We start from the raw sequence: 12,722 nt of genomic DNA on the forward strand, positions 1-12,722 counted from the left end.
CAAGCAGCAGTTACAGGGCCGTTAACCAAAAAGGATGGATCCTGTTCCAGGAAAGCAGTGTGCTTACAGTCATCCCACCTCTGCTTATTGCAGGAAGAAGAGCAGTGGCCACATGCTCTAGGATGGACAGACACAAATACTTCCTGGAAGCTGAGAAGCAGCTTGTCATTGCAAAAGTGCACTTTGCTTTTTGCTTTCCAAGATCACTCCAGCGTGTTGTTTGCATTTGGCAGCTTCCCAGGTTTTAGAGGAAATCCCCATCCAAGTCCAACAGAATCCTTAGTCATCACTGGAGGAACAGGTGAAAAGCAGCAACATGTGTGCTCCCTGTGAGCACAGCACAAGCACTGGGGTCACCACCAGTTCCAACAAAGCCACCCACACAAACTTGAGAAGCAGTGGGCTGCTTGGGAGTCATCAGGTCTGTTTTCATAGCAAGAAAGTGGGTGGGATGTCATGCTAGGAGAAAAATCAGGAAAAATGCACCCAGGAGTGACACATGGCTAGGATGGGACAGTTTCCAGGGAATGAAGTCTGCTCTCCTACAAAAGCTGTCCCTCATAGGTGGGCAGGCCTTACACTGACTCTCTGCTGGATTTCACCCCAAGACCTGGTTTTAGCCTTCACTGAGACAAAACACAGCCTCTGTGCAAGGATGTGTGAGCTTGGGGTGCTTCACTACACCTCCCTGGGGTGGTGCATCCCCAGGCAGCAGCCTGGCTGGTGCCATATGACCTCCAGTCCTTGCTCCTAGCAGAGGTTTTGGCATCCCTTCCTAGCTAGCATCTCACAAATGCAGTGAGGCTAACACTCCTTTACCCCAACAGAGCTTCTCATTTCCTTCTCTGCCATTGTTTCACTTGTGTTTTGCTGACAAGCTGCTGAATTTTCTGGAAGTGAAACTTTGCAGGCAGTGTATCTGGAGATGTGTTGTGCTGGAGCAGGGATGTTTTGCCAACCAGCCGCTGCATGTCCCACCACTATCTCCTGCTGGATGCAGCCCACCAGCATCTTCAGGTTTCAGTTAATGGAGATACTTAAGAGAAGTACCACCAATTTACAGCAAAAAGGGCTGTGGTTTCAGGATGGCAACAAATACCTTTGGTGGAAAACTCAGTCACAAAGCTGTTAGTTCCCAGACCCACTGACAAGCACTCCTGCCCCCAAAATGGTACCAATGCAGCCCTGAGACAGCAGCCTAGACTTCGCAGCCAGAGGAATGATGCAAGACAGCAGGATTATTTCTGCACTGGTGCAAGACAGGTGTTGGAAGGAACTCCTAGCATTTTCCTAGCATTGTGTTCTGTGGCTGATACTTCACAATGTGTCTCTGTGCTTGTCCACACAGCTATAAAACACCATGTATTGGTGCAGTGTTCACCCAAGAGGTGCTGCACCCCATGTTGGGGGCTGCCAGGCTCAGGGACAAACCCAGGTGTCCACAGGAGTCAGTTACTTGCAGTCTGTTCATAGAGCTGGTTTTCTGGGTAAATGAGGAAGGCCTGCATTTCTCAGTTTCAGAACTTCAACCAGAAAGATGTAGTATTTTCAGCCATGCAGAGTCACAGGATTGTATCTCCTCAACTGAAAGCAATCTGAAACTATCACTGGATAATTTCAGATTTAAAAATGCATGCACATTGCTCCTTCCAGCACTCAGCAACAATACCTGGGGTTGCAGGTATTCCTGTTTCATTCTCAAAGTAAATATCATGTCTGACAATAAATGTGATTGTGTACATTACTGGCCTGTTTCTTGTCACATTATTTAGTTAGCTACTTACAAAAAGCATTATTAAATGGAGTGAAAGAGTTAAAGGGAGTCAAAACAAGACACAGTGCATAGCCTGAAGTTCCAACCAGGCCTGATCCAGGCAGATACTTCAGCTCATTCCCATCCTTACCCACAGGAGTAGCTCTACAGGAGGCAGATTACAATCTACAGCATATCTGCAAGGTAAGTCTGATCTCAAATCAAGGGAATATCTCAAATTCAGAGCAGCACGTCCACACTCAGGGTCACCACTTGCTTTGGCAGATGTTCAACCCAGAGCACATGCTCCAGTGCTCTTTGCTCGACACATCTCGCTGCAACAACCAAGAAGTCTTTAGCGGCACATTTGGACCTTAAAGACAAGCATCAAGATTTACAGAACAAAAATATCATTGTCTCTGCCAGAGGAGGAAGAAGCAGTAAGCAGAAGACCAGCACACACTTTCAACTGTGCTTTCTGGGCTTGGGGATAGTTTTTGGGTGTGTTTTGCTGGTGAAGCTCCAGAGATGTCACAGCTATGGCTCAAGGCAGGTTTTGAAATTCAGGACCACCTCTGTGGCCTTCTGTCCAGGAGAGCAGGAGATGCTGGTTCTCCCCAGCAGAGAACAAGTCCCTCTGCAAAGCACTGCAAATGCAACCTTCAAAGACTTCCTATGATGAAACCTCCAGTGGGTCTTCTTTGAGATCCTCATGGTCCTCATTCTCCAGCTGCTCCAGTTTGCTGGATTTCTCATGGACAATCTCCCCAGGAGTCTTCAGAAATCTGAAATCCATTTTAATTGTTTTAAGTGCATGTCCAAACCAGGCTGTAAATACTGGAGTCCTTGCCCTCACCAGCTGAGCTCTGCAGTTTACTGGAGGGTGTCTGACATCCCCAAGACAGCTCTTGCTTTGCCCTCAGGATGCATGGAGCCCACAGAGGCAAAGCACAGCAGACATCAGCCCAGCACTGGCATTTTAAGCTCAGGATAGTCCCAGAGAAGCAGCCAGCACTGAAAATGGGAGACTCCTGACTTATTTCCACCTCTTCTATTCAGAGGTGAACTTCAGACCTGATGTCAATGGAGAATGGGAGGGACATGTCCAGCTCAGATGGGCTCAGGGACATTTCCACCAGCACCAACCGGACCCCACCAAGGACAGCAGATGGAGCTCATCCCTGGGCAGATCGCTAGCCCACAGGGAGCAGATCAGATGGGATCTGGATCACAAGCATCCCAGCTCCCCACTTGTACAGGACACAGCCTGGATGCAAACCTGCCAGCGTGTTGCATTTACAGGAGAGGATATAAAGAAAGAAATCAAAAAGCAACCACTGAGGTTTTACAAAATCAAAACCAGCCCAAGCTTTTTATCTCAACATGAAGGCCTGTTCCAGCTCTCAGATAGATGCACACAGCTGCTGTTGGATGCCTGTATGCACAGCAGCATGAGACCAGCTGGGAATAGCCCCGATTTCCCCTCCAGCACCATAAACCCAGAGGACAGCCCACATTCCCATGCTTTTCCCCAGACATACAGCAAAGATACTTCAACTTCAGCTCAGCTCAGCTCTGGACCATCAAGAATCCAGAGAGATGAAGCAGCTGGCAACATCTGGAGCACTGCACCTTCCTATGCCCCATCTACACTATTTCTCTGATCTGTTTTCTCACCTGAACAGCAGCTTCTGCCCCGGCTCCTTTTTGATGATGTTAAGTTTGTAGTAATGTCTGAGTGCCCGTGACATCTTTTCATACGTCATGTTCATCCGGTTCTGGAAGGAGAAAGAATTGCGGAGGTTGAGTAAAAGCAAGCACCAACATCTGCCTTGAGTCTGTCTGCAGGAGGAACAAGTGTAGGATATTCAAGGTGGTTTCTTGGGCATTGCAAGCATTAGCATGGGTCTCTAACCCAAGTTTGCTTCTAGCTCGGCAGCTACCATGGTTTGCTTTTCAGGGGATGATATCGTCTCCCCCTTTAATGACCAGGAGGTTGGTGTCCCTCTGTAGCCCTGTGCCTGCTTTCTGTCTCGTCCTCCCCAGTCCCTATGCCATTGTCTGTGAAGACCAGGTCAGGAACGTGACAAGAAATCCCAGAAATGACAAGTTTCTTCTCAACTGCATTTACCTTGTGGTTCCCCCAGAGCTGGGCAAGTCCATTTGGGTTAACGATGCGGAAGACCTTGGCTTCCTTGTCTTCCCACTTGATGTAGGGCATATAGCGGCTGTCAGAGAGGAGCTGGTATACGTAATCCCACAGTAACCTGCAATCTGAGAGGTGGCACACAAGAAACAGTCACAAAGCTCACACTAAGGCACTTGTGCTCCAGTGGAGGTCGGTCAGCAACAGGATGTTAGCAATAATAGTAAATTATGTATACAGTAAATGTGTTAGCAATGATAGTAAATACAAGAAGAGCCCAGAGCTCATGTACAGCACTTTTATTGCTTTTCAGGTACTGAGGTACTGAGAGATGCACACTGTACTCAGCTTTGGTGAGGCCGCACCTCGAGTACTGTGCTCAGTTTTGGACCCCGCACTACGGGAAGGATATCAAGGTGCTCGAGTGTGTCCAGAGAAGGGCAACAAAGCTGGTGAGGGGTCTGGAGAACAAGTCTTACGAGGAGCAGCTGAGGGAGCTGGGGTTATTTAGTCTGGAGAAGAGGAGGCCCAGGGGAGACCTCATTCCACTCTACAACTTCCTGAAGGGAGGTTGTGATGAAGAGGGGGTTGGCCTCTTCTCTCAGATAACTAATGATAGGACTCAAGGAAATGGACACAAGTTGTGCCTGGGGAGATTTAGATTAGCTATAAGGAAAAACTTTTTCTCTCAGAGTGGGCAGGCTCTGGCATGGCCTACCTAGGGAGTTGGTGGATTCACCATCCCTCGTGGTGTTCAAGAAGCACCTGGACAAGGTGCTATGAGATATGATTTAATAGCCTAGTGGGCAGTATTGGTGATAGGACAGTTGGACTAGATGACCTTGTAGGTCCTTTCCAACCTCATGTTTGTATGATTCTATGATTCACACACTGACACACGGAATAAATAGAAGGAAGACAGATGGGCAGATGGGATGAAGCACAGTCTCATTTTCCCAAGGAATGAGGAAAAAAAATCATATTCACCTGCAATTTTCCCATCCACTGGTGCTGACAGGGCTGTAGGAAATGAGCAGATGGAATCTGCCCTGCAGCTGCCCTCCGAGTTGTGATGGGAGAGGTTCAGGGGCTCCTCACGGCTGCGGGATGAGGACAGCTCTGTGTGACCCAGGCAGGATGAAAGAGCAACCGGGGCAGCCTCCACACCACAGTCCACCCCTTCAAGAGAAAAACCCATGCTACGTTATGGTGGGTCTCAGAAAATCTTTCAAAGCCCTGAAACAGGCAGAGAGGGCAAGCCTGGGGATGACCTGGGTCAGTTGTCAGCCCAGGCACCAGCCCAGCTGGATAAGGCAGGCGCTAATAAAAGTCCAATGCTCTTCCAAGGCAGAAGCAATAGCAGAATGAGCTCCAGAGAGATTAGAGGAGGTCCAGAGGTCCAGAGAGATTAGAGGAGGTGCCAGGTGCAATGAAGGCAGGATGTACATTCCTTAAAGGAAAAGAAAAGCTAAAATAAAGGAATATGCTGGAACACAAGCATATGGCTCTCTTTGAAACTGACCCTACCCAGCTACTGACCCCACCAAACCAGACCCTAACCTGCTGATAGACTCCCTACCCTGGCCATGGCCTTATGTGGTCACCACAGACTCACCTAGTGACCACCAAAAATAATTCTTACCTGTAAATTGATCTCAGACCTGCTTATTCACTGTGAATTTTCTCAATGACCTGGATTTTGTTGGAGCTAGCTGCTATCATCATGTATGTCCTACTTGCCTTGCTTAGGTACTGTGAGATGGGTTCAGCTGGCTGAGCTTCAAACCCCAGGTGTGTGCTGACGTGACACCCAAAACGTTCCTGGTAGCTGAGGGAAGGCATTGCTTCATAGACAGCCACCATTCTCCATCATACCTTCCTCTGTGGTCCTGGCCTCTTGGAAAGGTGAGTTCAGCAAAGGGCTGCACACCAGAGCTCTTCTTTGAGTCTTAATGTACTGGAGTAATTCATATAACACATCACCTGCAGGGAAGGAATGTGAGCTCAGATGATGATCTTGTTTTATAGTAGGGACTCTCTCATGTAATATTGTTGCTTATATTTCCTCAGTACTTGCAGAGTAAGATGTTATTCCCCATCCCAGAGAATTTGTAGTCTATCTAGTTAAAGGAAAGAGTTTTTTCTCTGTCTCCAGCACCCAACTGGCCACACAGAGCTAACACCAGCTCTGCCAGCAACCATTCAGCCCACCTCAGCCTGTGCTGTTCTCAGTCCTCATTCACACCCTTCTTCTTCATCTAACCTGAGCTAGGAGCTCGGTATCTGAAGTCGTCTTTGGTAAGGATACACAGTGCTTTGCCATTCATTTCAAACTTGCTTTCTTCGGTTTGTCGAAGGGAATACTCTTTCTCTGCCCATCTGAGCCAGTGGATGACATCGTCCTTGCTCCACAGTGAGGGCTGGATTCCTGAAACAAGGGGCAGTCCCATCCTCAAAACTGGTGAAGGGCAGTGTGGAACACAAATCTTCTCCATCACCAAACTACCCCTCTAACATGGACCAAAATATCCCCAAGGAAATGAACCTGGAGGATTGGCCCATTTTATATCCCAGCCTAGACAGCAGGGATATAGACAGTGGGATGCCACAGCTGTGCCCACCATGTCCCACCCTGTGGGAGCTCCCTTTTAAGCAGGGTTGACTTGCCCAACAGCTACTCACTCAGCCTGCCTGGTAGCCTGAAGATTTCCCCTTCACTGATTGCTGTGTGTCTGGGGTGGTACTGGGGTGGTAATGAAGCTGTAACAACCGAGCTGGAAGAACCAACTGTAACCTTACCCTGGGGAAAAGAGATTAAACACATCAGTGGGTGGAAATTCCCAGCTGTCCTGCTTTTGCTTTGGAAAGACCTCCACCATGGCAAACACTGCTCAGACTGTTTCTATCTGTTTTCCCATAGCACTGTGATGCACTATCTGCAGCTCCTCTACCAGCCCCAGAATGAATCTCTCGTTGCCCAAGACAGTGTTAGAAGCCAGAGACCCCCTTCCTCTTTCTCCCCTTCCTTTCTTTTTTTTAGCAGAGAGACCTGTCCTCATCCAGGCTGCAAGTGTGGGCTCCCAGCCACCTCTGTCCAATGGCTGCAGGGAAGCAGAAGATGAAGCCAAGACTGGCAGACCTTCCTCTGATGCTCACCAGATGCCTGCAGTTTTAGGACAGTACTTCAGTTCTTTAGAGTTGTGAAAATTAAGCTTAGGTCTTGAAAATGCCTTATGAACAGATCTCTTATTTTTTTCCCTAGTTGTCATGTGGACATTAGTGGAAATAGCCACCTCACTGGGAGACAACCATTCATCTTGCTCTCCTGCTGTCAAGTTCCAGCCCTCTCAGCTGTTCATTAGGGAGCCCCCCAGCCTCTCCGAGAGCTGAGATGCTCCCGGAGCCCTCAGAAATAGTCAGCACTGGAGGGAAAGGCAGCCTCAGAACCTCTGCGGGGCTGGGGAGGTGGCATTGCCCCCATACTGCCCTCACACTTCCATCCGGGAAACTCCAGTCCTGCTTTCAGCCCTATCTGCATCTTGAAATATTACTGGCAGCCACGCAGATAACGTTTCCCCTCAAAAGTCTATTAACATGAATCCCAGAAATTGCTCAGCATCATTCTCTGGAAAATTAAAAATTTTGCATGCAAATGTTATTTTCTGAAACAGTTGCCTACTCTGGGTGCTTCAGTACACCCTCAGGCAGATTTTCAGAGGTGCATAAAGCAACCGCTTTGTAAAGGAGCTGAGCCCTGGACTCCCAGGGGTGGAGAAAATCCCAGTGCGTACTGAAAGTAGGCAGTGGTGCTTGGGCACATCTTAACTGCGAAGCTGGTGATCCCAAAACAGGAGCATGGGGGACAGGAACCGAGCATGCTGTCACCCCCAGAGCGACAGTGCTTGGGTCACATCAAGGTGCCTGGAACAGCTGGAGATTCCCCAGGTTCTTTCTACTGACAGAGTGCTTTGTATTTTGGCATTGTCAACAGATGACTATGAGGAACTATGTTAACTGCTCAGTCTTTTTATGAGAAACATGAAGAAGAGCTGAATCACTCCAAAACTTGATCTCAGAGGGTGATGGTGTTTTCCTCACCAGGACAAGCATCAACAATTTTTCTGATAGTGGTGAAATAAATCGCTGCTAGCTGTTGTGTCTGAGCTGTTGATCTTAGCAAAGCAAGAAGTTGTATGATATTGTATGAGGACACCAGAGAAAAACCAGTGAAGATTCTGAAGACGCTTTATAGCAATGCAAACAGTTTCAGATTCATTATAAGCTTTAAGCTACAAGAAAAATAAAAGTGAAAGAAATTAGCCGTGCATTTTGTCCAGAGCTGCCTGAAAGAGGTATTTTAGTTTTCTCCCATTGGCATCATTCCATTACAACGAAATTTACTGGAAAAAAATCAGGTGCTTGATACTTATCTTGCTTCTAAAGATTTCTAGGGCAAAAGAGACACGTTCTTGTATTTTATTACTTTGCACCGATTCTTTAATATTGTTGGTTTGATGGTATTTGTTTCCTGCTTAGCTGTTTTCAAGCATATTTCTGAGATGGTATTTGTGTGCTTCGAGAGGAAATATCGTTCTTAGAGGTTACAGAGCAGGAGCCCAGGAGAAGAGCGGTGCAAAGCAGGCACAGGTGTGCAGGAGCAGCACCCGGATCGGTGCCGGCCGGCAGTGACCGAGTGGCCCCGCTGCTCCTGTCTCTGCCCGGTGCGGGAAAGGGCGGGGGAGGGGGGGGGGGGGGGGGGGTGTCTCCGCCGGGCCTTCACGTGCCCCTCAGCCCCAGCGGCGAGCCCGGGGGGAGCGAGGGCTGCGGGCTCTTACCTGCATCCCCGCTGCCGCCGGCTCGCCGCTCCCCGCGGCGGTGCTGGGCGCTGCCCCGGTGCCCCCGCGGCTCGGCGCTGCCCCGGCCCCGACACCCCCCCGGAGCTCGGCGCCGCCCAGGTGCCCGGCGCGCGCGGGTCGCGCTCCTGCGGCCGCTGCGGCTTCGGCGCGATCTTTCCGGGAAACGAAATCGAAACGAGCCGGGGCGCCGGGAGGCAGGAGAGCGGCGGGGGCAGCGCCCAGGGCCGTGTTCCCCTCCCGCCCCCCCGGACCATGTCCCCGCCACACCCGGGGGCTCCCGCTCCGCCCCGGGAGAAAGTTCGGCTCCCGCCGCTGCCCCTTGGCCGTGCCGGGCCGTTACCGGCACCGAACAGCGCCGTCGGCAGCAACAGAGTCCCCCGGCTCCCCGCGACCCTGTGGGCTCCCCCGCGTCCCCTCTCCCGACCCGCAACACGGTTCCGGGGAGGCCGGCCGGGAGGAGGTCGGAGGAGGCTTCCGTGTCCCCGGGCCGGGGACCGCTCCCATGCCCGCTTTTCCCCTCCTCCCCTCGGCGACCGCCTCCGACCTCGGCCGGGCCGGGCCGGGCTGGGGAGGGGCGGGGGAAGGGGCACGCCCCGCCCCGCGTGCACCGGCGGCGGGCACCCGCAGGCGGCCGAGCCCCGCCCTGCAGGCGGCGGAGGGGAGGGAGCGGCCGCGGCGGGGACGCGGTGAGCGGGGCTCGGGGGCGGTGGCCTCCGCCGTGCGTTGGGGGGGCTGCGGAGGGGTCTGCTCGGCGCCCTGCGGGTTCCCAAGCGCCCCTCACGCGTCTCTCGGGGCTTTCGGGGCCGGCTCGCGGGCCCGGGGGAGCCCGGCGCGTGGTGGCGGCCTGCGCGTCCCCGGCGGGGCGCCGCTCGCTGGGGGCGCGCCTGGGGCCTGCGGCGGGGGCGGCCGCTGGGGGGCTGAGGGTGCCGGCCGGGCCCTGCCGAGCCGGAGGCCCGCGAGGCCTCCCCCGCGCAGCGCCTCAGCGGGCCGGGACCGATCCCCGGCGGTAGCGCTGCGTGCCGACCTCCGCCGCGCGTTATCCCGTTGCCCAGCGCTCTGTGGAGGCCTCGGGCCGTGCCCGGTGCCCGCTGGTGAAGCCGCTGCCCGTGCTCCCCCCCCCCCCCCACGTAGCAGGGAGCGGCCTCCCCAGCCCTGCGCTCCGGTGCCGGCTGGGCACGGTGCTGTCCCACGCGGGTCCTGGGGCTGTGGGCTGGTGCGTTATTGTTCTTGAGGCGTGCTTTTAAGCTCGAGTCTGCCTTCCCTTTCCTCTCTCCTTTTTGGCCCTACAGTGCTCTGAAAGGGAACAGGAGTTTCTGAGGAATGTGGGATTTTCTCCTTGAAGAGGAGCAGTGGGTGAGATGTTGGCTCTGCTTGCGGGCACCTTTTTGTTGTTGTGAACCACCCTCCCCCCTTTTAATCCCATTCACTCTCTTTATGCTGCCTTCTCAGTGACCTTAAGCTGTTCAGGAAAGGAGTAGCAATAATAATACTGAAATACTGGACTGGGGGTCTGAGAACATGCATCACTTTGAAAGATCACTTTGAATTGCTTTACTAGGGTTGCTGCAAACCCAAGTCCCATTCCAGCTGTAGGTTATGCCTTTAAAGAAGAAAATCCCCCTGTGTTCCACATGTCTTCTTATCCTCACCGCAAAGTCACAATCCTTCCTGATGGCATTGCCAGCAATCACAAACCATTAGTAGAAAGGAGGTTGTACATGGGGAATTAACTGAAAGATACTGTTCTTGCTTTCAAAGTGTGTCCTTGTTTAACCCTGTCCCTGAACTGAGAGTCACTGAGACTTTGTTGGTTATAAATACTTCTATCCTCAGTTCATAAAAATGTTTTTATTCACGTGAGCTTCAAGATAGTGAGTTATTGGGCAAAAAGCTGCAGGTTAGTATGTAAGCAAAGCTCCTTGTAGGTGTTGTTAGTTATTCTTCAGACTGGATTTATTCCTGTTTAGGAAAGCAATCATAGTTCAGTGAAATAAATGGAGTGATGCTGTTTACAACTTGTGTGTATTTATATCACTTTTACAAAGCAACCTGTGTATCAATTACTTATACTGGTGCAAATATTTTCTGTAATAATATCCACACGAGAGGGTCTTCTATGGTTCTTAGGGTTCAGATGGAGCAGTTTATGTAGACTAATCGTAAGTGAAACCTGTATATAAGACTATGTCCAGAATTATTTGAGCTTATCTTCATGAAGTTAAAAGCAGGTTGAAGTAAGTTATGCTTTAATGGAAATAAACGTGTGCTGAGTTAACTAAATTGGTGTTTGTTTCAGGGTAGACTTACCTTATTTGCAGCATGTGAAATGTTTCACGATCTTCTTCAGTGCCATTTTTTGTGCTGCTTGTGTTGAAGGAGATGAGTTTTATGTTTTGGTCTTAAAAAGAATGTTCTTTCAGATAGGAGTCTATGGAGGAACCCTATTACTTTAGCTCATTTAATCCTAAATCTGATCCTATCTTGGTCTTTTTGTGGTGCCTTCGTGTCTTTGCATGTTCACTCTTGCCTCCTTAGAATCCAGAGGTGCTGTAACCATCTGCTTTGAGTTTTTTGTTAAGTATGTTGTAAATGTTTTTCATGTGGCTACGCAGTCTGTCTTCACAGGTCATGAGAAGTAACAGTAATGCCTGGTTTTATTACTTGATGCTTTCAGCATGAAGTTTGGGGCATGTTAGGATGTCCTTGTTGCTTGAACTCATTTTGAACTCATACCATGTGCCCATGATGACCAGCCAAGTGTTTGGTTCACAGTATAAGAGCATAATCAAAGGAAGCAGGCTATAATGTTGCTTAAAAGTAAAGATATTAACTCCATTTCAAAAACCTGAGAAACTCCAAATAGAAAATTTGGATGTTGAGAAAAGTAAATAATATTTCAACCATTGTGATGAATTTGTTATAAGACTGCAGTGCTGTATAGCAGTTAACACATTAGTCCCCTTTTGCCAAAAGATGTTATCACATAGAAATATCAGCCAAGAAAGAGGTATCCATAGTACAGTATTAATAATTACATCGAAGTTGCAGTCCAGTTATGAAGATCCCTGCATGATGATAGGCCAAGTCAGCAGCCAAATAGCTTGTGAAAGGAGACTTGCAGAGCTACCTGAAATAGCATCTTCCCATGCGGTCTACTGTAGCTATGTATCATTGCTAAAAACAGTTTCAGAAACTCTTCCTTTTAGTAGAAAATAAACTACTGCTTAATGAATGCAGAGTGGACCTCCCTAAAACATTAGCTTGGGAACAGACTCAGGGACTGCTGTGTTCTTAGAGATCCCAGAAGAACATGCAGAGGGCAGACAGGTAATGAACTCTTTCCAGGAAAAGTGCTGAATTGGTGCCTGCTGATAAAGGCCATTTCAGCTGTCTAAAGGATCTCAGGATTTTTAAATGAATTGTACAATAGAAAATAGTGCCAGGTATAATAGCAATAGTGCCAGGTCCTGCACCTGGGACTGGGCAACCCCGGCTACTCATACAGTCTGGGCAATGAGACACTGGAGAGCAGCCCTGCAGAGAGGGATCTGGGGGTTGTGGTTTACAGCAAGTTGAATATGAGCCAGCAGTGTGCCCTGGCAGCCAGGAGGGCCAACTGTATCCTGGGGTGCATCAAGCACAGCATCACTAGTCCATGCTAGGGATTGTCCTGCTCTACTCTGTGCTGGTGCGGCCTCACCTCGAGTACTGTGTGCAGTTCTGGGCACTCCAGTACAAAAAGGACGTTAAACTGTTGGAGAGTGTCCAGAGGAGGGCGACGAAGGTGGTGAAGGGCCTAGAGGGGAAGACGGATGAGGAGCAGCTGAGGCCACTGGGCCTGTTCAGCCTGGAGAAGAGGAGGCTGAGGGGGAACCTCATCATGGTCTACAACTTCCTCGCAACGGGGAGTGCAGAGGCAGGTGACCTATTCTCTGTAGACACCAGTGATAGGACCTGCAGGAATGGT

At 50.3% G+C, this 12,722-nt stretch overlaps 2 protein-coding genes across 5 annotated transcripts in view; one reads left to right on the forward strand and one right to left on the reverse strand.

Annotated features, from left to right (window-relative positions):
* Positions 1-1,670: 1,670 nt before the first annotated feature.
* ETV7 (ETS variant transcription factor 7) lies at positions 1,671-8,866 on the reverse strand. Of its 2 annotated transcripts, XM_084497521.1 has the most exons (8): positions 8,735-8,866; positions 6,582-6,699; positions 6,163-6,327; positions 5,775-5,882; positions 4,887-5,078; positions 3,885-4,027; positions 3,431-3,531; positions 1,671-2,538 (listed from the first exon to the last, which is right to left on the reverse strand). In XM_084497521.1, exons 1-8 carry the CDS (start codon positions 8,738-8,740, stop codon positions 2,427-2,429), a joined length of 945 nt encoding a protein of 314 aa, XP_084353647.1. In that variant the 5' UTR covers positions 8,741-8,866; the 3' UTR covers positions 1,671-2,426. The 2 variants fall into 2 exon arrangements, with proteins under 2 accessions (XP_084353647.1, XP_084353646.1); XM_084497520.1 differs by lacking the exon at positions 8,735-8,866 and having other exon boundaries at positions 6,582-8,642.
* Positions 8,867-8,992: 126 nt separating this feature from the next.
* The window catches only part of KCTD20 (potassium channel tetramerization domain containing 20), a 35,765-nt gene continuing 32,035 nt past the window's right edge, over positions 8,993-12,722 (forward strand). The window contains exons 1-2 of one of the 3 annotated variants that reach the window (XM_084497509.1): positions 9,394-9,441; positions 10,045-10,108. Coding sequence is in view for 1 of the 3 variants with exons in the window: in XM_084497506.1 (XP_084353632.1) it covers positions 9,008-9,441 (434 nt within the window). In the remaining 2 variants the exon portion in view is untranslated. Of the gene's footprint in view, positions 9,442-9,948; positions 9,969-10,044; positions 10,109-12,722 lie in introns of those variants that run through there. The other 2 variants (XM_084497506.1, XM_084497510.1) reach the window with 2 other exon arrangements.

The sequence above is a fragment of the Aythya ferina genome (assembly GCF_964211825.1).
Source record: "Aythya ferina genome assembly, chromosome: 25".
Taxonomy (NCBI): Eukaryota; Metazoa; Chordata; class Aves; order Anseriformes; family Anatidae; genus Aythya; species Aythya ferina.